The 26,635-nt window shown below is 42.1% G+C and overlaps 8 protein-coding genes across 8 annotated transcripts; 4 read left to right on the plus strand and 4 right to left on the minus strand.

The window, feature by feature from the left end:
* Nucleotides 1–5,569: 5,569 nt before the first annotated feature.
* K441DRAFT_668395 (uncharacterized protein) lies at nt 5,570–6,427 on the minus strand. The gene has a single exon (XM_067649998.1). It carries the CDS (start codon nt 5,979–5,981, stop codon nt 5,754–5,756), a length of 228 nt encoding a protein of 75 aa, XP_067498418.1. The 5' UTR covers nt 5,982–6,427; the 3' UTR covers nt 5,570–5,753.
* Nucleotides 6,428–6,744: 317 nt separating this feature from the next.
* On the plus strand, nt 6,745–7,983 carry K441DRAFT_690325 (uncharacterized protein; the record flags this gene model as incomplete). Its single annotated transcript, XM_067652375.1, has 5 exons — nt 6,745–6,841; nt 7,074–7,099; nt 7,169–7,219; nt 7,261–7,468; nt 7,688–7,983. The coding sequence occupies 5 exons, from the start codon at nt 6,745–6,747 to the stop codon at nt 7,981–7,983; spliced, it is 678 nt and encodes a 225-aa protein (XP_067498419.1).
* A 669-nt stretch (nt 7,984–8,652) lies between these two features.
* Nucleotides 8,653–9,051, minus strand: K441DRAFT_681505 (uncharacterized protein; the record flags this gene model as incomplete). Its single annotated transcript, XM_067651482.1, has 2 exons — nt 8,653–8,938; nt 9,017–9,051. 2 exons carry the CDS (start codon nt 9,049–9,051, stop codon nt 8,653–8,655), a joined length of 321 nt encoding a protein of 106 aa, XP_067498420.1.
* A 1,568-nt stretch (nt 9,052–10,619) lies between these two features.
* K441DRAFT_708571 (uncharacterized protein) lies at nt 10,620–13,663 on the plus strand (the record flags this gene model as incomplete). Its single annotated transcript, XM_067653786.1, has 9 exons — nt 10,620–10,646; nt 10,728–10,801; nt 11,028–11,335; nt 11,396–11,674; nt 11,787–12,127; nt 12,164–12,433; nt 12,472–13,021; nt 13,055–13,069; nt 13,629–13,663. The coding sequence occupies 9 exons, from the start codon at nt 10,620–10,622 to the stop codon at nt 13,661–13,663; spliced, it is 1,899 nt and encodes a 632-aa protein (XP_067498421.1).
* Nucleotides 13,664–16,528: 2,865 nt separating this feature from the next.
* Nucleotides 16,529–18,118, plus strand: K441DRAFT_668403 (uncharacterized protein). Its single transcript, XM_067649999.1, has one exon. The coding sequence runs from the start codon at nt 16,650–16,652 to the stop codon at nt 17,673–17,675; it is 1,026 nt and encodes a 341-aa protein (XP_067498422.1). The 5' UTR covers nt 16,529–16,649; the 3' UTR covers nt 17,676–18,118.
* A 704-nt stretch (nt 18,119–18,822) lies between these two features.
* Nucleotides 18,823–19,755, minus strand: K441DRAFT_586183 (sphingoid long-chain base transporter RSB1; the record flags this gene model as incomplete). Its single annotated transcript, XM_067644618.1, has 1 exon — nt 18,823–19,755. The coding sequence occupies one exon, from the start codon at nt 19,753–19,755 to the stop codon at nt 18,823–18,825; it is 933 nt and encodes a 310-aa protein (XP_067498423.1).
* An 881-nt stretch (nt 19,756–20,636) lies between these two features.
* Nucleotides 20,637–21,573, plus strand: K441DRAFT_668405 (uncharacterized protein). Its single transcript, XM_067650000.1, has one exon. The coding sequence runs from the start codon at nt 20,710–20,712 to the stop codon at nt 21,094–21,096; it is 387 nt and encodes a 128-aa protein (XP_067498424.1). The 5' UTR covers nt 20,637–20,709; the 3' UTR covers nt 21,097–21,573.
* A 589-nt stretch (nt 21,574–22,162) lies between these two features.
* Nucleotides 22,163–22,387, minus strand: K441DRAFT_737371 (uncharacterized protein; the record flags this gene model as incomplete). The annotated part of the gene is made up of 1 exon (XM_067654324.1): nt 22,163–22,387. A coding segment is annotated over one exon (225 nt), but the record flags the coding sequence as incomplete, so codon positions are not given.
* Nucleotides 22,388–26,635: the final 4,248 nt, after the last annotated feature.

The following is a 26,635-nucleotide window of genomic DNA, read 5'->3' on the forward strand; positions in this document are numbered from 1 at the left end:
ATAATTATAGATATATAAAAAGGCCCGGAACTTAGGCCATATAATAATTAAATAAGGAAGGTTATAAGTAATAATAAGGTAGCAGAGAAAATCTAAAAAGTCCTTGCTTACAGCCTCCTTAAGGATTTTTATTACTTTTAGATCCCTTTTAGTATTATCTAGTTCCTATTATTTTGCGAATAAGGCAGCTAATATAGCTTTAGTATTAACGTTAGCTTTAGCCTTCTTTACTATATAGAAGATTCTATACTTAGTTTTTAGGTAACGCCAGAAAGTAGTAGCGCTAGTATTGTCCTTTAAGCACCGCTTATAGTAGAAGATCTCTTAATTAGAATTATCCCGGTTAGGTTTACTAGCTAGAGGCTTTAATAAGGCGTAAGACCAGAGCTCCTTATCCTCTCGTAACTTCTTCCTTTTGGTTTTAGGTGTGTTAATTTGGTGGTGAGGATCCTCATGGGCAAGCGTTATATTGTTAAACTTACGCGAATTATAATTGCTAAGGAGGGAAATCGTGTCAGTTTCTTCTTCTCGTGGTTGCTTTTGGGTGGAGGCTTGCGTAGGTATGCGTTGTAAGGAAGACATAGTAGGTAGTGATTGAAAAGGAGCTCTAGACGAAATACGCGTTAACGCATATGCAATAACTTTTCTTAAAAGCCCGCACAGACGTTTTTTATATGTAAAATAGCAGGCTTGGCGCTTTTTAGTTAATACCGACCATATTATGGACATGTCTATGTAGCTAAGCGAGCACTGCAGCAGCACCCCTGCATCTTAGCAACACTAACATCATTAACATTCACAAAATTAAGCCTTGCTTGCTTGCTTTCTATATTAGTCTTATTTAAGAGCCAATACCTTATTTACTTAATTTCTAATAATTAATTGTTGCTGTTAATAACTTAACAACCTATACGCTCGTCTAAACCTTCGCGAATTATCCGTAAAAACCTTAAAAACTTAACCAATAACGACACACTTGACGAGCTAAACTCCTTAAAGGTTACCTACCAGTCTCCCTCACCTTCCCCTACACCTTTAGGCGATACGCCGGCGTCACAGTCTCCATCCTCTATAATGGCGCCTCTCTCCGCGGCTTAACGCGAGACTTTAGCCGCTAAAAAAGCTAAAGAACGGCTTTAGTAACTATATAAGGAGGACCTAAGGATTAGAAGAGCTTAGGTAAAGGAGGTTAAGAACTAGGCAACTAACTAGAAAATAAAACTCCTTTAGGAATAGGAGGACCGTACCAAAATACTACGCGTTTAAAAAGAATAGGAAGATTAGGTGACTAAACTCTATATATTAAGCCTCGCTACGGTAATAGCGAGATTAGCTACGGCAGTATTATCCTTAACCCCAATTAATAAACTGGGTAAGTTACTCCTATCTATAGCTAATATCCTAAATACCTTCCTCCCTAGCGTCCTAAATAAAGAGATACTTAAGGTATTTTAGGGTACTTTCTTACCTAATAACCTCTCTTACCTTTAGATACACTAGCTCTGGTCTAAGCCTTAGAATAATATCCTTATTATTAATAGCGTTCTTTTTATAAGACTAAAAGAAGGGATAATAAAGGACTACCTATCCGTTAAAGTGTGGGTAGAGGGCTTCCTTAACTATATAATAATTTTAATTATTATATATAAGAATCTTTCGGTAGATCTTATTCCCTAAATACTTACCTTCTATAATTAAGTTATCTAGCTATCTACTACCTACTAAATTGCTCCCTTAATAACTATGGCCTTAAAGCACCACTCTATAGTTATTTAAAAGAATTAGTTAGAGCTAGCTAACTAAAAGATCTCCAGTAACTTCCTAGATATTTATTGCAATCCCAGTACTTATAAATCCGCATCTATCTTAAAACGCGCGTAAGTAAGCACTAATATCTTAAGGACCTGTTATAGCTTTAATAGAGGGAAGTATAACCTAGGTAAGGATTACAAGTTCCCGCATACCTATAGTAAGTACGGTGGCCTATATACTGCGAGGAATTGCAAGTAGTAATTACTAGAGGAAAGTGTTAATAAGGAAAAAGAAGAGGAGGAAGAGGATTTTATTAAGCTATACCTATACTCCGCTAAAACTATGCTCTACCCTTATAGTACGGGTAGGCTAAATACTATACTATTATTTCCAGTCTTCCCGCCCTCCTCTCCTCTATAGGACTCTCCCTCCTCCTTAATTATTTAAGCGTGGGGGCGTTATCTATCCCTATACCCTAGTAACCTCTAACGTAATATTATCGGTATCCTAAAGTTTAGATACCAGATTGGGGTAGACCTAGAAATTAAGCTCCTCTCCTAAAAGAACTAAGCCTTAATAGCTATAAATACGGTCCTAATTTTAGAGAAGATTAGCGCCGATCTAGATATAGGCAGGATTATAATAGTAACGTCTCCCGTTATATCCTTGCCGCTAGGTTTAGTACCTAAAGCGGATAGGGGATAGTGCCGTATTTATAACTTATCCTTACTATCTAGCCGATCTATTAACGACTTAATCCCTATAGCATTTGCTATACTATAATATTTAATAGTTAATTAGGTTCTCTAATACGTTATATATATAGGCCGTAGTTATATAATTATTAAAAGGGATATTAAGGACGCCTTTCGGAATATCTTATTTTTTATTAAAGCTTAACGCCTTATAGGGTTCTCCTAGAAGGGTGTAGTGTATTTTAAACATTGCCTCTTATTCGGCCTTTAAACTACACCCTTTTTATTTAATCTTTTTATAGAGGGATTCCACTAGATACTTATCTAATATATCCTAAACACCGCCTTAAAGCACTATCTAGATAACTTTATCTTTATACTCTTTAACGCTTTTATCCTCCCTTAATTGCTTAGTATATATAACTAATTAAGTAATAAATTAGGCATCCTATAAAACAAATTAAAGAATATTAAAGGCACTATGGTTAAAGTCCTAGGTTATATTATAGATACTCTAAAGTCTAAGTTACGTCTTTCTCCTTTAAAACAGGCTACTATAATTAAGGAGATTAATAAAGCGTTAAGTAGTAGATCTCTAACGCTAGTTTAGAGTTAAAAACTAGCTAGTAGACTCGCTTAGAGCGCCTAGGTAATTAGGCTTAGGTATTTATACAACTGCTCTATCTAGGAGTTTATCTCTACTTTTATAAAGGCAGGTAGTTATCCTTACTAATGGCTAACAGCTAAACTTCGCTAAGACTTGTTATAGTAGAGGGATGCTCTTACCCTTTTAAATGGTATCCTCTTCTTTAATAATACGGATTAAAAATAATTTTATCTCTTCTTAGACGTATCCGGGATTCTTAATTATAGGGCCTTTTTCTTCCTTAAGGATTCTTAAGGGACAATATAGCCGCCCTATTTAGTATCTCTACCCTAAGACGATTCTTTAAGCTACTACCTTAATATAAAACACCGCCTTACCCTAATTAATAAGCGGGAGGTTTAAGCGATTATAACCTTATTCTAGCTCTAGGCAACGCAGTAGAAGTATAGTTTAGTCTATATCTATACGGATAATATAGTAACACTCTTAGGATTCTAGAATATAGTGGTAAAAGGACTAGGTAATTACCCGCTCCGTAAAATCCTCTAACTAGCCGTAGCCTACAATATTACGCTCTATATAGAGTAGGTTTCCTCTATAGAAAACGGGCTAGCTAATACTCTATCTTGTTTTAATTGTGATAGGGTGTTATTACTATACCCATATTAGGATACTTCTAATTTACTATTACTATACGCTTCTTTATTATATTTAATCTAACGCTAAAATAGGAGACCTAGTTCCTCTTAAAGACCCCCTACCTAATTTCTGGATTAAGGTAAAAGCCCCCTTAGAATACTTCGGCTAACTATTATAGTATAGCCTCTCCAATGGAACAAGAGATTTATACTATCCTATAATTAAGAGTTAGGAGGGCTACTGCGACTTTTACGAAGCGGTAAAGTACCTAGCGCCCCTTTACTACCTAGGAGAATAGATTACCTAATAGATCTTTAGTAATGCTAGTCTAGGAATAAGCTATATTAAGCCTACTATAGTTAGAGCCTATATCTCCGTAATTTAATCCTACTATATTAACGCTAATTATAACACCTCCGTCTTTAATAATCCTATTATTAAGAGGATCCTAGACGGTGTAACATTTATAAATCCCTCTATTATAGCTAAAAGATTGCTAATTACCAAAGATATTCTCGCCTAATTAGTTACCCTAAATGCCTAATCCGTTAAGGATCTTAACTTTAACGCTGCCGTTACTATAGCCTTTACGGGATTCCTTTATTTAGGCGAGATTACCTACATTAAGGCTTAGAAAGATAGCTACGCCTTCTCTACTATAAAATATACTAGAAATAATATAACGCTGGTAGAGGACTATATAATATTATATCTAAAGCGTAGTAAAACGGATATTAATTACTAAGGAGTCTTAATTATAATTGCCGCTTTAGGGCAACCTAAATGCGCAGTTTAAGCTATAAAACACCTATTTAAAAATAACCCCTAACCTAGAAACGCCCCTCTCTTTTACTTTAAGAGATTGGCCTTTATAAGCTACGCGGTTAGAAATAAGCTAAAGTATAAAGTTGCCGCTCTCGGCCTCTACTCTAAGCTCTATAACAGACACTCGTTTTAGAAAGGTGCTGCTTAATATACTTAAGATAACGGTTTTATAGACGGCTAAATATAGCAACTAGGCCGGTGGTCCTCACAAGCGTTCTAGCTTTACTATTTATTATCCCTAAAAAACCTATTCTGGCTAAGTATAAACTTCTAACGTAGAACGCCAATACCGTTCTTATTATTACTCGCCCTAGATATAATAGGCGAAGGTATTTAGGCATAACGGCGTGTAGGAGTGCCTATTTTAGCACTCTAATACATTAACTTAAATCTCTCCTTTCCCCCCCTTTTTTATTTTTATTTTTTCTTCCCCCTATTTTACCTTGTATAGTACAGGCGCTGCGCTTCTAGGTCTATAGGCATTACGTTTAGTTAAGGTAGGGCAATCCCCTATAAATAGCCTTACGAATATACCCATTCTTAATTAATACCTTTAAGCCCGTACCCACTAATTAGATTAATTAATCCTCTTCTCCGCAAGCGTATAAATAATAGATGGACATGTCTATATGGCTAAGCGAGCACTACAGCAGCACCCCTGCATCTTAGCAACACTAATATCATTAATATTTACAAAATTGAGCCTTGCTTGCTTACTTTCCCTCCCACTCGCACCTTTTTCTTTGGTTGCATATTTTGGGCTTTGTAAATAGATACTGCAGCGATATACTTGCGCACGGGTCCATAGGCATCACGTTTAGTTAAGGCAGGGCAATCCCCTACAAATGGCCTTGCGAATATACCCATTCTCAATTGATGCCTTTGAGCCCGTACCCACCAATTAGATTAATTAATCCTCTTCTCCGCAAGCGTGTGAATAATAGATAGGAAAATTAATAAACAACTTTCTTAATATTAAAGTTTTATCACCATATTCTATTCCTACCCGTTCTTACCACAGGTGATTATATTAATTATAATTATGATTAATTAGATTATATAGTAATCATAACTTATATAACTAATAAAAGTATTATATGCATCCCTATTTATGAGTTCTGCATTGTGATCAAATATCACCACCAGTTATATATGGCTCATTTGTTTTCCTCCCATACCCTGGAACACAAGACTTTATAAACCACTCTACCCAGACGCTTTTGCATCCCACAATATCAAACCTCGCTCGTCCTGAAGTTCTTGCCCAGAGCATTCCGCTGAGGCCCTGGACGAGACGGGCTGTGCAGGGATTTGCATGGATGCGGAGGATCTCGTGCGCGGAATCGAAAGTAACGGTACGAAGCGTGTCCGGCAGAGCACGGAAGGCTTGCCGCCATTCCCAGCATAAGGGTCGATGCTAGGTCCACCAGTTCCTCTAATCTCGTCTGTGGTGAGTTGCACATTTTCTAGTGGGCATAGAAGAATAACGCGTAGATGTTGTAACCGTAGAGGTCGGTCGGTTTGGCCTTTGAAGAGAAGCTCGGAAGTCTCCTGATCAGTACCGAGAAAGCAACGGGGGACAGCCGGCAAGCGGAATATAGGGGTACCATTCTCAAACCAGGTAGTGAAATTTTCCCGACGGAGCTGATGGGAAAGTTTCAAGGAAGGACAGCGTGTATGTATTAAATTATTTGTTTCTGGGTTGACTTCGACAGGAATCCAGTATCTTGGGAAACAAGACTAAATATCTGACGACGAAGCTCAAGAGGAAGTCGGGCAAAGGCACCTAAAGGGGAAGAAATATTAAAAGCCGACTCAACCATCTCTTTAGCTAAATATACTATATCTAGATATATGAAGTTTACAGAAGTAGAGATCAAATATAATTACTGGAAATGAAGTGTAGATGCAGCAGGCGGTTCCGTAAAGTCTCCTTACTAAGCAAAGCACTGCATCATCATGATCTGCCGTTCGACGCAAAGAGGTAAAGGCTCCGAATTTGTCCGAATATCATCTGTATTGGCCTAGTCCACGAATCAGTGTTATTGTTCATTTGGCAAGCCGCAGTCTGGTGAGTGAGCTCTGGTGAGTGAGCTGTGGTGCCGTAAGCGGGGAAATTCCCAGGGACCGAGGACCCTTACTAGTCAGCTGCAATAATACAAATATGGCTTCCTTCAAGTGCTCCATTCGTGAGAATCTCTTACATCGCTGAATCTAGATTTAAAGATGGCTTCTTTTAGTCCGCAGTCAGCTATCACTCCGGCTCTTACTCGTCTACGGCAGGTCGCATTCGTAATGGAAGATCGAGAGGGCCAAGTACCTCGTGGGAGGTTGGTAGAAGTCCGAAAGTTAGCAGACTCCTCATTAGGCATAGCGGCTTGGCAACCCTAACTTTCCTGCCCAGTGAAATTTCAATAGGCTGAAGATGCGAGACTGGCTTACCTGAAGCTGTCTGACCGGTCAAATTTAATTTCGGCCCTGAACCGAATATGACTTGTTATACAAATATCCATGTGATTGCTGATGCTGAATTTTTCCATGGGCAAATGTTCTAGGAACTGAAGTTGTCTATGTCGACCCGGTAGCGGGACAATAGGGATTGAAGAACTTCCTAGGTAAGATCGCCTCATCACCCATGTATATTCTCAAGTGGAATTGCTACTACCATTTTGCAGTTACTGTAGGCGGTGATGTTATCGAGGTATATCATTTGTCTCACCTTTCTCGGCCCTCCTGATTGAGACATGGGTCGTCTCGCCAATAAAACAGAATACAACTGCTGGCAGGCTTCTCTCAAAACGCGGCGAAGGTGGCTATATGGTCATAATGCAAACTGAGGATGCTGCTAGACGGCGGGCATACATTGAGCCAAAGGGATTGGGCAGAGTCATTTTCAGCCATGAACAAGATAATGCCCTCTGTGTTCAATATCACCCAAAGGGAATAAAAGGTGCAACATCAACCTGTACGGGCCTACTACCATAGCTAATGTTTTTACTAGGTGGAGTGATGCCCGAGCTCGATTCTCACCGCGCTACACCTTAGAATCCCAACCCTGTAACATTCCGCTTCTCTCCGTGGCACGCTTGCGGACCTGATTACAGCTCATATTCAGCTGCTATGAAGCGACGATCGCATCTCCACCTTCATGGCGTTGTATGTTGACTAGCACCAGGAGACGTGGACCACGAAGCCGCGTCGAGGGAATGGGAAGACATATTCGGGATTCCGCGCAGCCGAGACCTCTTAGCATTCACCAATGCTCAAATGGGATTTATACGTGGTGTAGGAGGGCAGCCAGATGGACTGGCGTCTATTACGACCGGCGTAGAGGGTCGGGATGAATTCAATGCTATCCTGGACAGGGCAAGGGAAGAAGGGCTATGTGGGGATGGGTGGATAAACATACTTGGTGTGAAATTGTATTTCACCTGTATGGGTGAAGGAGCTAAAACGAAACTATAGCACACCGCAAAGAAGCTCTGCTCTGCAAGTTCCTGTCCCTTGTGTGTTTCAAAAATTGCTCACTCTGGCAGCTCATCAGAATGTAATGTTACTGTGAAGACGATGTGTAGCTGAACGAATATTCAGAATCTTGGATGAACCTGAGCGAGTATTGGCATATGTTTTGGATTTTCTGGAAATTCACTAAATGCCGCCTATCACGACACCGTAATCCACGTGACTTTGAGATTGGCCATATCAAGACCACCAGGCTAACGATAGGAGTGGTAAGAATATGGCCAAGTCTCGAAGGCTACGACCATACATTAAGTCAAACAAGAAATGTCGGTATTCTGAGTTAACTGTTCACAGCTTATAACCCCCTAGGCCAATGCGGCTGACGGCATTGCTTCAAATCCATCATATTAGAACTAATTAGCAACGGCGGTCTCACTAACCGTAACCGAAGTGATTCAGCAAGAGCCACCAAATCTTCGAGAAGGTGAAGAATCTAGGTTACTATTCATATATCAAATAACCTCTGAGTGACTCACGGTGAGTTCACAAGAACTCGCAATGTAATGAAGAAGAGTTAAAGATCTAATCTAGTAACAGGCAGATCCTTATCGTTCCATACTCCCGTCCGTTGTAAAACCCTGGCCCTGATTTCTACCCGTCAGCTTCCATCCACTAACTTGAGCCATCTCCTTCTCTGGCCTGCGTATGGCTTTGAATCAACATGCCACACAAGCATCCCTTGTAGGTCGACAACTCCCCAGTGTCTGGACGGCGGAATAGAGCATACTGCTCGTGGGGTCCTTCGTTGAGGAACCGGTCCATTGGACTCAGTCCTTGAGTACTAGTACTCTGCGTCATTCGAAGGACTTGTGTATGGTAGGGGCAAGTGCCTGGTGGGCCGTCGTTCACAGCTTGTGCTGAGCTTCCTCTTTGAGCGCCTTGTTGTTCGGTGCGAGCCCTAGAAGACCGTGTAAGCTCCGACCACTTCAACGCAGCATAGCTGAAAGGAAAGATGTGGAGCAGGGTGAGTACTTACGCTGTGACATTGTTGTTCTGATTATCTGGAGCCATCAGGATAGAAGAGGTGGGACAGAATCGTGGAGTGATAGAATTGAGTAGCAAGAATGAGGGTTGGATCTTGAGGTTGGAAGACTTGAGATTTTTGAAGCATACGGTTTGAACTCAGTGGAGGGGGGCAATTTCCTTTAAGTATCTCAAGATCTAAGGAGGGGCCGGGCGTACGATGATGATGGCAGGGCATATCCCTCATTGCCCTGCACGGGTGAAGGCAAAACTGTCCACGTATGTTACGTGGATCGTTCGAAGGAGACGGCTGAACTCGAATTTCACGGATTTACTTGGGCGGGAGCCATGATCGGAGATGCTGACGACTGGGGAGGGTTGCGAGAGGTGGCTTTACACATTCCCATGCATGATTGGGCCGGCCTTACCAGACTCTGAAGTGAGATTGGGTATTCGTCTTTTGCTTTCCTCGGCAAACATGGTATAGTGAATCATGCTGCACGGCGGAGGTTGGACCCAAGGCATATATTTTCCTAGACTTCCATCTATTATTGGACTTGCCTTTTACAATTCCTGTTCGGATTGGATAGTCTCCTTTTGTATACCTGGGCAACCAGACCGCGGGAAATATTTCGAGAAATAAGACACCTTCTAAGATCTGCCCTGTCTGATTCTTAGCATCGGATTGGGCATTCTTCTTTTGTCGGCCTAGGCAGGCAGGGTTCAGTAGAATTAAACGCAGCTAGGCGAAGCTTCGCATCAACCATTCCGCCAGGTGGCTGATCCTTTGATGCATAGCCGTGGGAAATGTCTCAAGAGTTGCTGATAACTGACAATGGACTAACCTTCACGATACAGGGTCCGGCGCTTCAACGGGTTCTCCTCTCTTTTATTGGACATGNCTCTTCCTTCTGCACACTGGCGCTTCCATGGCGGCGGGCAGTGTGCAACCCTTCCCCCACGACGATGGTCGGTCAAACCTATGATCAATGTGTAGAGATATCTATTGGGGAGTCTTCTTTTGTTCACCTTGGCTTTACAGGGGGCAGGGGCCTGTGCGTTCTCGCTTGTCTGCGCCTCAGATGTCCGGATTGCCCTTTTTAGGTCATGTTTGCATTTTGAGTGACAAGGCAAACCCGCAGCCTTGTCCCATATGTCAGCCGTCGCCGCTGACTCTCGTGAGTGGCCGTTCTCCTTTTGCACGCCTTGGCAGACGGTTAAATTTTTAGGGAGCGGGTTTGCGTCAGCCATGCACCGCAAAAATCCAGATCCCACACGTTACGTCTCCTCTCTGTCACAACTGCTCCTCTAGCTTCTCCAAACTTCATTGCTATTTAAGATACTAACAAGATCCTTTCTACATCTTCCCCGCCCGAGGGCTCCTTTTACTTTGGTAAAGCACGACCGTGCACCGCTCTTTGAGATAACTGCCAGGTTGGTTCAAATCCTCTTCCAACGGCGCAATCCTAATATTATAGATGGAACCTACACGCCCGCAAGGTTTTGCTCAAGTCAATGGTCGTGATGCTCCGGAAGATCCATGGGAACTTTGGAAGTCGACAATCGAGCAGCTTTGGATGGTGGAGAATAGGAAGCTCCCTGAGATTGTCAGCCTTATGAAAGACAATCATGGATTTGATGCAGTGTGAGTTCATCTTCTACCCGAATTGGGTTGGAAATCTTCATTGTAATAGTTAACACATGAATGATGCGGGGGTCACCAGTACAAATACCACTTCAAGAAATGGAAGTGGAAGAAGAGCCCTCCGTCGAAAGCAAAGTCGGCTATTGCGGCCTAGTTGCAAACGAGAGCAGCGGCGGGAAAATCATCTACTGCTATCACTTTCCAGGGAAGACCGGTTGATTGAAAGAATATACGACGACACCTCAAGGAGGCTGCTCGGAAGGATGTTGTCTTGAGTCGTGACTTGGAAGCAAGCCAACAAATTTTGTTCGGCCCGACTCTACCATTTGGCAATAGGATGTATGATCTAGTAAGCAGCAAATATTGTCTTTTCCCTTAGCGTTCTGACAAGTTTTAGATTCCTGAATTGGAATTTGCCCTATGGTGCGTTACGGTTGTTACGAGGAAAAGAGATTGATCGCCTTTCACCTTTGGGCTACACCACAACAACACCTCAGAGCAACATCGCGATTGCTACACCACCGGCAGGTGCTCCTTCTCCAAATGGTGTACACTCGCCAACCTCAACAGCTCTGAATATGAAGAAAGCAGTTGATCAAGTCCATCTTTTCATTAGCGGTCGGCATCAAGATCTGATTCGATCCATGGGCACGGAAGAAAGACAGCAAGCATGCTACGTTGCTCTAAGTCATGGACTTTTGCTAATATAATAACAGGACAATGTCCACCTGGCTATACCAGTTTTAGTTTTTCCTTTCAAAACTGCGAAACACTGGGGCCGAGGTCCGCGAGATTGGACAGCAGAAACCTTAAACTTTGGGACATACCAAGAAACCGTACAAATATCCTTGTCAAGCACTCCGAGCATGATTATGAACGGAAATTCTGAGCAATGGGACCACTCTGAGCTATCGCCATTCAATGCCAGCGCATCACATATATCATCCAGACCATCACAAATACGTCGGTGGGTTATTCATGTAACTCAGGATGTGGAAAATTATGTTTCTTCACCTCCTCAGGAGAGTAAAATTCAGGATCCTCAAGGCGAGACTACCTAGACCGGCTGGCCCAACGCTTGGCATCAGCCGTAGTTCCAGGAAAAACTCCGGAACGGCCTCGAAAATAATGATTTCAGCAATAGAGACGGAATCCCTACCGGTTGCACTCCCGCAAGCGGTGAAGGCTGCGAAAAAGTCTCCTAACGAAATGCTCCAAGAAGCATTTGGCTTCAGTATTATTGGTCGTAACATTGACCTAATGGGTGGTCTTCTAGATCGAATCGAGTTGTCAAGCATAGATGCCAGTGGGCATTATCTACTCCATATGGCAGCAACCTATCTTGACGGATTAAGAACTTGTTGTGATATCCTAGATTTACTGCTTAATAGAATCGAGGCTGTGTTTGGAGCTGCAGATAGACACGTCAACGGGCTCTATATCAACGAACTTGGTTATACTGTACTTGACAGTTTGATGGTCACCATTTAAAGTCACATACATCTGTGACTCCAGGTGTTTGATGATGCATTGAGAAGTGAGAAGTGTTCCATAGCAGAAGATATCGACATCTGCGGACGCTGGGACGCTGACTCTGATTGTATCCGTGCTCGTCTTGCGGAAGGAAAATCAACGATACCTTTTTCCTGGAAACACAAATTCTGTCACACATCAGCCCAAGCTATCTGTCAACCGATAAAATACGTCCTATTTGGCTTCGCCAAAAGGACCGGTCTTTTTGGGCCAATTGGGCGTCGGCACTATCTGCCACTCCATTTCGATGCTGTTTGATTACTTGTGGCCCGAGTGGCTCATCCACCAAGCATTGCCCCCACTGTGGCCTTAAAACGCAGTCGCGACCCCTACATACCCTAGTTATGACCCCGTTCTACCTTGCTCGCTCCGGATGCGAGGATGAGGATCTTTTCGGGATTCTGGGATGTTTGCTGGGTCTTGTTGCAGGGGGTGCCGATGCCTCTTTGATGGCCGACCTATCGTTGACGTTACCTCTTGGGAGGGAAGTGCCACCGAGCTTTTGCGGCCACAAGGAAATTTCCCCAGCAGATCTTGCTCGCGGCATTGCCCCTTATTTTCCTGCCCCTCTGCCTTTCAAAGCCGACGTCGGCTGGCGGTTATTCTGTCATATTATGCGGCAATGCGAACAAATAAAGGAAGTGGAGCGGATGCAGCCCGGAAATATTCCATATCACCAAGGCTGCGTTTTAAACGCTGACGACTGCAAATACGGGAAGAAAAAGATTTTTATGCAGCATTCTCACCGCCACCAGCACCGATTTGGAGAAAACAGAACCTTAGCCATACTCTGGGCATCTGTGCAAGCGGAACTTGCAACTTATAGACGCCTTCGTGAAGGTGAGAGCTGACTGTCTGAAAAGATTAACTTAGAAATAATACTTCAAAGTCTGGAACTTGGGCTCGAGCCTGCCATCAGGCTAGTGGAAGAAGGCTTGATAAAGCCTTTCTGTGTTTGCGGTCGACTCTATAGCCAGGACTACCGTCGCCTCGCGGTCCGGGAGATAAGTAGGCGTTACCTTGCGAATCTTGATGTGCGGGGTCGTGCAACATACAGGGTATTGTACTTCTGAAGGATTGAATATTATATTGCGACATTCGTCTCCTAGGTACTGAATGGACTACCTGAACTGTTCCGGTTTTTAGATGATGCTCTACTTAAGCGCGATGGCAGCTTCCTATTGTTCATTTGCTCTTGAGTGGCTGGCCACGGAATGAAACAGAAATTAAAGATACTTTGAAAGAATTGGTTATAGTAAGTCTGACCGTGGTCTTGTATTTATTTACGATTAAAGGCAGTGGTAGATCGACACTCCTAATTGATACGCGCACACCCCCAAGTGATATACTGACCACCCCTTGATTTAAGATTAGCCCCCACCACATCTAGTTAGAACGTCACGTGTGTCTAACTCGTATCACCCCCCAAGATTATCTCATGAATCAGACCCCCGGGGAGAAATTGCGCCACGACGTAGCTAAGGGCTAGCGCTACGCTTGTGGACCTTACCCTAGTCCTATGGACTCCTGGACCAATNAGATCGCACCGAGAGGAATTTCTCCCCAAGGGTCTGAGAGCTTATGGGCGCCCTTTATATAAGAACTCAATGTTTTTTATTAGGCGACGACTCTTCCATTACAACGCTGTATCTCAACCCTTTTATAACGTCTAGTTATTATAAAAATACTATAAGGTAGGAGCTCTTTAATTTCTCTATCTATTGCAATAAATAACGACGTCGTAGCTATATTAGTTAGTCGTATTTTCGTTNGTCNTATTTTCGTTAGTTGTATTTTCATCGGTCGCAAAAATCGTCAGTCGCAAAACTCGTCGGTCGCAATCTTACCTCACTGCTCTGCTCGAAGCTCTGCACGAGGCTCTGCTCGAAGCTCTGCACGAGGCTTTTCTCGAAGCTCTGCACGAGGCTTTTCTCGAAGCTCTGCACGAGGCTTTTCTCGAAGCTCTGCACGAGGCTTTTCCCGAAGCTCTGCACGAGGCTCTGCTCGAAGCTCTGCTCGAAGCTCCATACCTTATATACTTCTCTACGTCTAATTATCTCTAAAATACTACAAGCTAAAAGCTCTTTTTCTTCTCTATTACCTCTACGTTATAGTAATACTATAGCTCTATTTTATAAGAAGTTAGACATAGGCAGTTGGTTATTTTAGTCTATTTTATTGCAATCTTGCCTTACTACCAAAAATTACATACTTCTCTATGTCTAATTATCTCCAAAATAGTACGAGCTAAAAGCCCTTTGTCTTCTCTATCGCCTCTATATTATAGCGATATCGTAGCTTTATTATATAAGAAGTTAGATATAGGTAGTCGGTTAGTTTTGGCCTAAAATCTACAAACATTCAATTCCAAATCTAACTTAACTTTTGCGACGATGTATCTCGCCTCTTAATACTCTAGGTATAGGGCTATAATATATATTTTTAAAGATATAATTACCTAAAGAGCCTATTACATCGAANAAAGTATTAATAACTATTAGTTGGGCCTTAGTAGAGCCAGTTAAAGTTAAAATACGCGATCCAAAACAATCAAATCTCACCAAAGCGACGCCCATAAGCTCTCAGACGCTCCGCAGAAGATTTTGCTGGGTGACAGGGGTGCGCAGGGGGCTGATATTAGTGCGCTACCCTGATTGGTCTAGGAGTTAGCAGGAGGTCTGTGTCACCGGAATAAATCTTTTGCGGAGCGTCTGATTCATGAGATAACCCCAAGAAGGTGTTACGACTTCCAGAGTTTGCAATTGATGATACCAACGAGTTTGCGAAAGGGCAAGGCTATGCGGTTACAAAACTCCGATCTAAAACTGACAAGCAGACACCACCAACCGTGCGTAAAATATGGCTTGGGCGTATCCCATGCGCCATTGATATAGGCGTAGCGCCCTAACGGCGCATGGGATATTGGCACCTCAAAAACGCGCTTTACAAGCTCCCGCATGACAGTGTCCTTTGACAGGCTTGTAGAGGTCGGGGGGCCTTGCCCTTTCAGCAGGGCTTTGCTGAGGGGTTCCTTTTGGTGCATCCCGACTTTGATTTGAACTCTACTAACGTAGCTTATGGGCTTTTGACGGGTTTGAATATCAAAACTAATGCCTCAAATGCTCAATTGCAGGCATTTTCTTAATAAAAGCCATCACGCAGCATTATCTACGATATTAATAAAATGAAGCTTTGGTTTTATATAATCAAGGCCTTTGAGCCGTTGCTGCCTCAAATGTAATTGTAGATGCCTCTGCCGTCAATTGCGCAGCGATTGCAAGCGCTTTGGCTGACGCAGCTTGATCCCTGCCTAAGCTTAAATAGGCAAGCGGTAAGATCATCCGTCAAAAGCCCATAAGCTACGTTACTTGTACTATAATTGAAATTAAGACCTGGTGCAGTCACAAAAGTTGCATTTTGAAAGTTTTGATTTTCGTGATGTTGATGCATACGAGTCAAACACACGTGACGTTCTAATCAGATGTGGTGGGAGTTTATCTCATAAATCAGACGCTCCGTAGTAGATTTTAGTTACGGAGCAGGGGAAGCACGTTCCCCCCCTTTAACGGCTCCCTATACCCCCCTCCTAAAATCTTCTAAAGAGCGTCTGAGAGCTTATGGTCCTAGCTTTGGTGGTACTTGAATGTTTTAAGAGCCAACTTTCGTGTCTTTTTGTATACCATAACTTAGATATTCTAGTTATAATATATTTGTTTGATGTAATAGATTCTTTAAGTATTTATCTCCTTAGTTATATACATTATAATCCTATATTTATAATAATAAGGGGAGAGATACAGCGTCGCAAAAGGTGACCCTAAATTCTCAAATGCATCCAAATTTTGCGATTTTGGTAGATTTTAGACGGATTTTGGCCATAACGCGACCGACTGCCCATGTCTAATATTTTATATAATATAGCTACNACNTTNTTATTTAATGCAATANATAGAGAAGCTAAAGAGCTCCCACCTCGTAGTATTTTTATAATAACTAGACGTTATAAAAGGGTCGAGATACGGCAGTGAAAAAGGTGACTTTTGGTATGTTTTGACGCTCCGTTACCACCAAAGCGACGCCCATAAGCTCTCAGACCCTCGGTGGAAAATTCGTTGGTTAATAAGGAGCAGTATGCCCGCCCGTGCGCGTAGTGCACGTACCAACGGTCCACCGAGGGTCTGATTCATGAGATAAGTGGGAGTTAAGCTAAATCAAGGGGGGTGTCGTTGTATCAATTGGTTAGGGGTGTCGATCCACCACTGCCCATGATTAATGGATCGACTAAAGGGAAAGGCCGACATAAGGCCGAGGGAGCTTCCTCGTTGCTGACTCCATTACATACCCCTCTCGAGCTGCAACTTTCGCGCTATCTCGTATTTCGTATTCGAAGCAATAACTCTTACCTTCCTTCCCATGGCTGGCATCATGGCTCTATTCAAGGAAATAATGCTGCTTCCTTACTGCAACCATGGCCACCGAAACCATCCTTGAGGCTCATTGCCTCTGCAAAATCTCTAAGTTCTCCATCTCTGTCTCTAACGAATCGCTCCCTCTGCCTACGCATCTTTGCCATTGCTCAATTTGCAGACATACTCACGGTACCCTCTGCGTCCTCCACGCCCCAATCCAACCTCCAACGGTCAGCCTCACGTCATTTACTGTCTATGCGTCTTCTGAGAATGTTACACGATACTTTTGTAGCACTTGCGGCACACACATGCTCGACTACGCCAAGAGTGACGACCAGTGGTACATTGCAGCTAGTGTAGTTGAAGGTCCGGAAGCGCTATGGAAGTTTTCAGACCACTACAATCTAGGAGGGACAAAGGATGGAGGACTCAGCTGCTGGCTCTCTGAGGTGGACGGAAGAATAATGAAGAAGTGGGTAACATCCCCGACAAATCCAGAGTCTGAGACCGGGGATTGGGAAGATGCTGTCACATTCGCGTCTAGCGGACCTCCCGATGAGAAGCTGCATGCATATTGCCACTGCAAAGGCGTTGAATTCTACATCGCCCGTCCTTCTGGAGACGTCAGCACCGATCTGCCTCCTACCCTTACATCCTCCGACAAGACGAAATGGTATGCCTCTAACGACGTCTGCACGAGCTGCCGCCTCGCTTCAGGTTGCGCTATTTGCCAATGGGCCTTTCCCACCGTCTCTCATATAACTCTAGCCGACGGTTCGCCGTACCGACGCGTTTTTGGGACTCTGAAGGAATATCACAGCTCGCCAGGTATCTCGAGAACCTTCTGTGGTCGCTGCGGTGCAGCCTGCGCGTACCATGCGGATGATAGACCGAAGATGGTCGATATAGCTGTTGGGCTCTTCGATGCGAAGAGTGGAGCTAGGGCTGAAGATTGGCTTGAGTGGCGGACACATAAATTGTCTTTTGAGGAAGATGTTGTCTGCAAAGGGCTTGTGGACGGTTTGAAGCTAGGACTCAAAGACTGGGCTCGTGGTAAGGACGGGCCCAGCTCTGAATCAAGCTAGTAGCACATCAGCCAACGAGCGTAAAATGGGACTTTGCTAAGGGTATGTCGTATTGGATCAAGTAAATTTTTGCAGGGCAATTCAGTCCTAAGCATGTTATGGGCAATGAATAAGAACTTCTAAGGTTGTGAGAATCCGTTGTAGTAATTTTATTCTCGTTAAACAAATTATCTAACCCTTTATATCTGCTTGAATTGATTGGAGGGAAGTATTTATTGATGATTTTTGAGATCTTCTATATTCTGTTAGCATACTTGATTTTCCAGTGGCAGCACGTATTTGTTTGCTCTAAATGGTTATGAATTCCTTGCTTCAGCTGATATGCAAAGCCACGTCTTGTCTAATGCGAGTATTACGCCATTTCAATTCCGCCTTGTCACGTCCTTTGTGCATGTCTCGGCACTCGTATAGAACCCTTCTAGAAGCTCTAGCTTTGTTGCGCCCATCAATCTTTATGCGTTGGTAGAGAATTCGTATTTCTTCAGCTCTACTTCTAGACACCTTCACCGGCGACGGCACGGCCTATAAGACATACAGTTGTTTCTGGCTTGGCCTCTTGAAAGAGAGTCTCGGGTGTTGGGACAAATTTCGTTTTCCAGCACCTCTAGCGCCGCAGCTGAAAAACTTTTCATCAAAGTCGTGAGAAGTCAGCGCAGGCTGAGAAGAAACACTGGGTTAGTAAATGTGAATCAGCCTTGGTGGCTTGATCGTGCAGTGCTCGGCAAGTGATTATCTTACCTGAGGCTTGCCGATACTTGAAGTCTTAAGTTGTCCCCAACCCAAACTATCCCAAGACATTTCGCGAAGTCTAATACGCTGAAGACATCTGCAGAGCTTCTGAGAGTGTCAGCAAAATGCAATTATTCACTGGCAGTACTTTGAATTGTTGAAACATTGGAAGTCATGGTCTTCGTTTTGGTAATGATAGTGATGAGGAAAAAATTAGCAATTTCATTAAGTGCATTATGAGATATGGATGGAAATGCTCATGCAAGTGTGAAATATAAATCTTTCTGGTATCACCGAAACAGGAAACTGCATCTCTACATCCATCCTAAACACTTCAACGCCATTTTATCACTCTAAACCTTAAGGTGCAACCCTCTACTAATGAATAACAGGTAGAAGTATTCTCCATACAGAAAAATTATACAGCCATGACCTGCTCCTTGCCGAAGCTGTCATCGGAGACGCTCTTGGCCGGAGTGGGCCGCTTGGATCCCATGGTGTTTGAAAGGGCAGGGAAGCAGTAGCCAGGATGGAAGATTGTGAGAGCGGCAGTCGCAATGGTGATCATGACACCGTCAAGGACGATGAACTCAGTTTCGTTGCGCATGATATCGTTGCGCCAGCCACCAGACATCTCTGGGATACGGTAGATGCATCGAGTGAGGATGGTGATGTATGCGACAACGACACCAGTGAGGAAGAGCTGGAACTTCAGGTCATGGCCGAGCGCTGTGGCGGACGCAGAGAGTCGGCTGCGGTTGCAGTAGACACGGACGAGGTACTCGGTAAGGAAGAAGCCGAAGATGGCGAGGACGACGACTTGGAAGATGATACCGGCAAGCATCAAATCGCTTCCAATGTTAATGGCGTTTGAACCGTGGGCGGCACTGGCAGCAGTCCCTCCACCGGCGCCCTGGAGGACGAGGGAAAGTATGTCGCAAGAGATGAAGATCCAAGTGTACCAGTCTGGTCGTATGTGGGAGAACTCTTCGCCGAAGGAGTAGACTAGGTGTTTCAGAGTGAGGTAAATGCCGGCGGAGATAAAGGCTGGAGCAATGATCAAGCAGCAGATCTGTATGTTGAAACCGGCGGAGCTGAATGGGTTGCTATGCATTAGGATTCGTCCCACGTAGCCGATAGCTTCGGCGAGTGCGCCCAAGCTGAGCGCGATCATGAAGGTCCATGTTCGCCATCTGATGCCCTGAATGAGCTGGGCCACCAAAGCGATACCGAAGAAGGCACAGAAGAAAGCATTGGCGCCCAAGCTCGGGTAGTAACCGTAGATTGTGCCTTCGACAGGACACTCTGGGGTCACCTTGGTGCAGAAATCAGGGGCGGAAGGAGCAACCATTTTGGAGGAGCCGGGGATGTTTGTGTTGGAGATGTGGGATGTGAGATGCGGAAAGGGAATGATTTTCAGAGGAATAGTAGAAGCTTATTGATGAAGAGATGATGATGAGAGTAAATGGAGAGATGAAGTTGTGGATCAACCCCCGTTTAATGCTGTTCAGAATGATTAATGGAGGTGGTACCAGACCATTTTTATAGCTAGAGATTGCTCACGACGCAATTTCTGATGCACCAAGAAAGGCACAGCCCTAGGGCCGTATGGGCGAATATCAAAACTGACAAGGACTGACATTTGCCCGGCACCATGGTCCAATGGGCACAATTTTGGATCAAGGTGCTGACATAGCCCCCAACAGAGACTTGGCTTGAGTACCTGAAGCCGCCTTGAGATCGCAAGCTTCGTCGAATTTGGTATGTACGTGAGTTGTTTCGGACGTAAGGCTGACCAACGAGGGGCGAGTTTTTCGACGCCCAGTGGGGCTTTTGTCTGGTTGGTGCGCAAAATCATTCTACCTTTGGCAGGTCGATGACGACGCTGGAGGCTTGGTTGGCGCATTGTTGCAGTGAGCTTGCGCAAGTTTCCACTTCGCTCACCGTGTCATGCCAGATTAGATCTCACGCGGAGGAACCTAATGGCCGGATATTTGCGCCCTGCTGTGTTTCGACCCAATCCCAAGTAAACTCTCGGGGAGAAATACCTTGGTGTAATATGATTGGTTCAGAACTTGACAGGACTAGGGTCTAGTGATTTGATTAGCTTAGGAGTCCACAAGCGTGGCACTAGATCCTTGGCGTCACGCCGTGGCGGGATTTCTCCCCGGGGTCTGATTTATGAGACAAAATTTATTAATGTTTGGATAATGAAGTTTCTCCTACGCTACAGTTCTTCCAAAAGGTTCTTCTATAATTGAATTTCAACCTAGTATATCACAAGAGTCTCTCCTACGCTAACGCAATGGCCCAAGTCGTTGTCGATTCATGGCTTTGTTGTCAGTGTGGTGGCGCTAACTTGATACCGCTTATGGAAGGACACTGCCCTGTATGTGGCCACGAGATGTGCTCTATGTGCTTGGTTCCAGGTGGCTCCTACGATGATGGATATGCGACAACTGGTCGAGAATGTGATGCCGAAAGAGAGGTGTATAATGACGCATCTGTGTCTTCTGATCACTCTGAACGGGAAGAGGTAGATATTGGGCCATTCCTAGACCCAGGCAGCCACTTCTCTTCACTTGAGACTCTCGAGGTAGAAGTAGTGAGGATTTGTCCCACCTCCCGATATTCTTATTCAGACGGCATTGTCAACGCACGAATCGATCGCGAACACGGTGCTGGAATTTAGACCAATCTTTGCTCGACGAGGTTAATTCCATACCACCCGGGGATGAAGCGGATATAAAGCGCAAACGCAAGAGTACTAGACGCAGATCAACTCAAAGCAAGTCGATAAGGCAGTCTCACACCGTACTAGAAACAGTAATCCAACTTCATCCAGATTCTGTGGCATGCTTAGATCTAGATAACTCCCTGCACCTCGAGTCTTATCTCCGCATTAGCGAAATTGGCTCCCTGCATATTAGGAATAATGGGGAAGCGCAACTGGCCGTCTTCAAGAGTGGTATGATGGCAACGATCTCGGAGTTGGCAATCTGCGCAAGTCGGGCAAGTCGGGGCCACACACATTACGAGCTGATTGACGATGAAATTGCAACACGCAAGACCGCGCGGGTTATTGTTATTTAGCTTCGCCAAACAAGGATTCCACCCCCCTCCCTTTTCCCCCAACTATCACCTTAAAAATAAAAAGTCTATATATGTCCAAGTTCGTAAACCTCCTTACTGGGAGGGAAGTGTTTCCCTCCCATAGATGAATATAGTGACTTGAATCTCAAACGCTATTGAACAGGACGACTTGTCCAACCCTTATCACTCTTTGTCCTTTCTTTGGGAGCTGCTTTCAGTTTCTTAACGCGTTCTGTGTTAAAATTTACGGCTTTTGTAAGTCCCTTAGTCTCTACTTTTTCCTCTTCCCCCTCTGCATCTAAGCAGACTTGCTATTAAGCAAGCAAGCCAAGCCGGAAAGCCTTAACTTACTAGCTTGAAACTTTTCGCACCTAAAGCTGGCTTGCTTGGCTTGATAGGTCGAAACAGTCGGCTTACTTGGCTTGCTTGAAGGCTTGTTTAATTTTATATAGAAATTTTAGAGTAATGTATAAAATTAAGCCTCCAAGCCACCGATTTAGCTAAAAAGCTCCTCCGCAGCCCTAATTTATAGTTATTATAATATTGCGAGGCTTGGTATAATGGTAAGGAAGGCTTCGATAAAAAGGCTTCAGTAGGGAGAAAATTTCTACTATTAACTCCAACGGTTAGCTACTAGTTATACTAACCGTGGTGAATTTACTACCTTAGCTATTAGATCTTTTAAAGCCCATTCTTATATAGCTGCGATTTCCCTGTAAGGCAGCAATGATATGAGGGCGAAGCTTCAAGCAACGCGGCTCTAGTAGATTACCAACTTCACTAAACGCCCGTTCGCGGTCGTCGCCTATAGCCCGTATAGTTAATATATCAAGAGCCATCTGTGCGAGCTTTAGCCGAGTCGTTCGCCCCTGCCACCAGTAACGTGGGTCACCGGGTTATGACGGTCCACGTAGTTTGTCGAACGTTAAGGTCACTATCAAGTACCACCTTATGACTCACACCCTGTTTCTTGCCATCGTATGTCTTACTATCTATTTTCTATTACCTATTCATTACCTATCACCGACTGAGTGGCAATGTCGACCTGGTAGCGATTAAGTAATAGTTCCAAATCGTCGTTAGTGTTGTCGTCAGTGTCGTCGTTAGTTTTTTGCCCTAATGCTATGTATATAGAGAGCTTTTAGAGCTAGCTTTAATTAACAGAGTTCTTATAAGTGACTTGTCCGTCTAATAGTTATAAGCCTGGGCCATTTACTACATTATCTTTAATTTAAACCCCTAATTACCCTATTGTTAACTAAACAGTAGAGGCTTTAAAATGTCCTCTTAATAATCCGAAACCCTTATTACGACGTATACTGTGATTCTAGTAGGCCTAAACGATTAGGACTAATAGATTAGTATAGTTAAGTATAGAGCTAACGGTAAGAGTATATGGGAGTATATTAATCCGGATATTAAGAAAAATAATCTACCTAAATATAGAGCGATTACTATTAGTTATTAATCCTTAGAAGACTACGTTCTTAGCCCTTAATAAAGGCGAAAAGGAAGAGCTTTAAGCTTTATAAAAATTATATAACTATGCTTATAAGCAGTATAAGAAAGAGGAAGTAGCCCTTAAGTCTTTACGCACCTATATTATTAACACTATTTCCTATAACTACATTAACTATACCTTTAAAGGAAATACCGTCTATAATATCCTTGTGTTACTTAAGCAGGCAGTTACTTTAACTAATAACGCTTAGAAGGTTAATCTAGCTACCTAATATTTAAAAATAAAGAAAGCCCTAAAGAGTTAGAATATCGAGAAGTGGCTCTATAAGTAGGAGAAGGTGTATAACAACTATAAGAAGGTTAAACTACCTAAGGTAGATAGTAATCGACCAGTTAAGGACTTCGTGTATACCATTAAATCTGTCTTATTAGGATAGTTAGAATACTAGAAAAACAAATTACAGAACTTTAAGAGGAAGAAGGAAAAACTACCTACCCTTTAAGTTATTATTAAGGTCTATTAAAATTATTATTAATTAGACTTAGCTTAGAAGGCAAGGAGCTAGTAGGGCTCCTATACAGTAAGCTTTAAAGGAGAGCCAATTAATAAGCCTAAATTAGAAGATAAATTGGAAACTAAACCGGAAGCTAATTTTTTAAGAAGGATAGATAAAAAGGAATAGACAAAGCCGTGTCTATGCGGATTGCTATACCTATAGAGGAAATGCTTCTACCTTATTAAGTTAATTCAACTATTAGGTTAAAAACTAAATAACTTAAAAATATAGTTAGTAGAGCAAAAGCTTACTAAGGCTTTACCTAAATTTAAGGCCTTAATCAACCGATTAAGGAGCTAAGCCTTATCTAATAAGAAGCTAGAGAATATAAAGAATATAGAGTAGAAGAGCTTACCTAGTAAACTATACGGAAGCTTTAAAGTCAATTAAGCTAGAGCTTATATTATATCTAATTACGCTCTCTATAATAGTATAATTCTTAACCCTATAACAACCCTATATATTATTAATAACTAAGTAAGATTTATAGGTAATATCTAACTAGCTAGTAATTAGTTATATATAAAATCCGGTATAGAAACTATTAAAGGCTTTAGAACAGCTAAAGTTACAGTTATTACCCCATTAGGAAAGAAGAAGATTTATCTAAATAAGGCTATATATATACTAGGATTTTATATAAATCTAGTCTATAATTAAAGACTTAATAAAAAAGGTGTCTTTTGGTATAATAAAGGCAACTACCTCTACCGTTACAGTGGCGAGAAGTTTATATATTGCGGATATTACTATAGTTAGATAACCCTTAAATATAACGAATTAAAGCTAAGGACGGAGGACGCGTCCTTTGCGGCTAAATTAACGAAACCTCTACCGAATTAAAAGGTAGACGGACAACTTTAGTATAGTCAACTCGGATATACAGGAAGTGCTACTATTAAGCAATTACCTAAGGAAGTAACTAGGGCGATTCTATAAGGCCCTATAACAATTAAATATAAGACCTATATAGTTAGCAAAGCTTATAAGATTATATTAAGAAGAATACCTATAAATAAGGCAATAAGGCCCTTCTACCATATACACGTGGATTTAATTTAGGAAATTAAAGCCTATAATAGACATAAATATATAATACATTTTCTTAATAATCTGATATAAATAAATAAGGTTAAAATATTTACGTAGAAGTTATTAACCACCTAAGCAATTATTAAGTATTATAATGTAGTTAAGCAACACTACGGCTTTAAAGTCGCTATAATTTATATTAATAACAAGTTATCGCTTAGAAACAAATTCGATAACTAGATAGCTAAAAAGGGTATTATAGTAAAGTACTTAGCTCTAAGTACACTAGAACAGAACGGTCCTACGGAACATTTTAGGGGGGTAATTATAATAAAGTCTTAATATATGCGAATTAAAGCACGACTACTAGAAGAACTCTAGCCTAAAGTCTTTAAAGTAGCTGTTGGTTACACAAGGGGGATATCACGTAGCTACGGTTCGTAGATAGTATGATAATTGTTCTATATTCTTCTTAAAGAAAGGGGTAAGGAACTTAAGGTTCCTCACCACGCTAGTGCCGCGGCGGCACGTGATGGCAACTTGCCGCATGTAACGGCAACTTGCTACACATGACGGCAATATACCTCATATAGTGACCATTTGCCTTTATTCCCAACAGTAGCAGCGTATATAATAAATAGGATACTAAGCCGACGGCTTAACTGGAAAACGCCCTTTAAAAAGCTTTAGTTAGTAATAGGTCTCTTACTAACTAAGCTAAATATAGCTTACTTACGTGTCTATAACTGTAGAGTATACCTACTTAAATATAACATTCCTTATACCTAAAAGCTTACTCCTAGAGCCTATATTAAGTATCTAGTAGGGTATAATTTAATGAATATCTTTTAAATATATATACTAAGCGAAGGGAAGGTAATTTATACTAGAGACGTTATATTTAATAAACAACTTATTTATAATAATAGCCAGCTAAATCTAGTAAATTTACTTTAGAAGAAAGCTAATTAAATACTAGAAGTAATTAACGTAATTAACCCTAATAGGACGCTCTAGGAAGACCTAGTAGATGACATAAGTAAGGACAATAAGATTCTAAATAAAATTTAAGTTAAAGATAATGGAAATCAACGCGTGGATTCTCGTGGAAATTAGGACCGTAAGGAGCTAGATACTTAAGGCGATAACGCAATTATAGTAAACACCTCTAAGACTAATCCTTTACCTGGCCTTCCTATACTAGAATTAACGCTAGAGCCTTAATTGATTTCTACTAATATAGAATCCTTAAGCACCTCTAGATCCTCCGCTCTATTAACCTATTAACGCCCTAGTTTTAAGTACATTGAAATTAACCTAGAGGAGTTAAAGAAGAAAGACTTAGCTAAGGTCTCTAAGGATAATATTATATAAGGAAGAAGATTAAAGAAGCTAATAAAGCAAAATAAAGCCTATTTAACTTACCTTAAAGAGGTAGATACCTTCCAACCGTTTTAAGCAGCCTTTTATATAGGGCTTAAATATTAAAGGAAAATATATTATAATAAGCTTCTACTTCTACCTAAGAATTAGAAGAAGCTACTAACTTACTAGTATAAAGTAGAGTTCCTAGTAGCCGCTATAAAGGAGTATATAGACCTAGACAATCGTAGAACATTTAAGGTCGTAGATAAAACACTATTAATTAAAACGGTACCTATTATCTAGGTATTTACTTACAAAATAGATATAAATAGATACCTAACAAAATTTAAAGCCCGACTTTGTGTTAGAGGTAACCTATAAGAGTTAATCTATAAGGACACCTATGTAGTAACTCTAGCAGCCAAAGTCTTTAGAGTTCTCGCAGCAATTATTACAGCATTTAATTTGGACGTTTAGCAAGGCAACGCTGTTAACGCGTTTATAAACAGCCTAATTAATAAGATAGTCTACATTAAGTGTCTAGATAGATTTGCTATTAAGGGTAAATATTTACTACTATATAGAGCTCTTTATAGACTTTAATAATTGCCACGTCTTTAGTATAATAACTTTAGCAATTAACTCATTAAATTAGGGTTAAAGCCCGTTAGTGGAGAGCTGTGTTTTTACTATAATAACTTACTAATTGTATTCTTTTATATA

Source organism: Cenococcum geophilum (assembly GCF_001692895.1).
Source record: "Cenococcum geophilum 1.58 unplaced genomic scaffold K441scaffold_62, whole genome shotgun sequence".
NCBI lineage: Eukaryota > Fungi > Ascomycota > Dothideomycetes > Gloniales > Gloniaceae > Cenococcum > Cenococcum geophilum.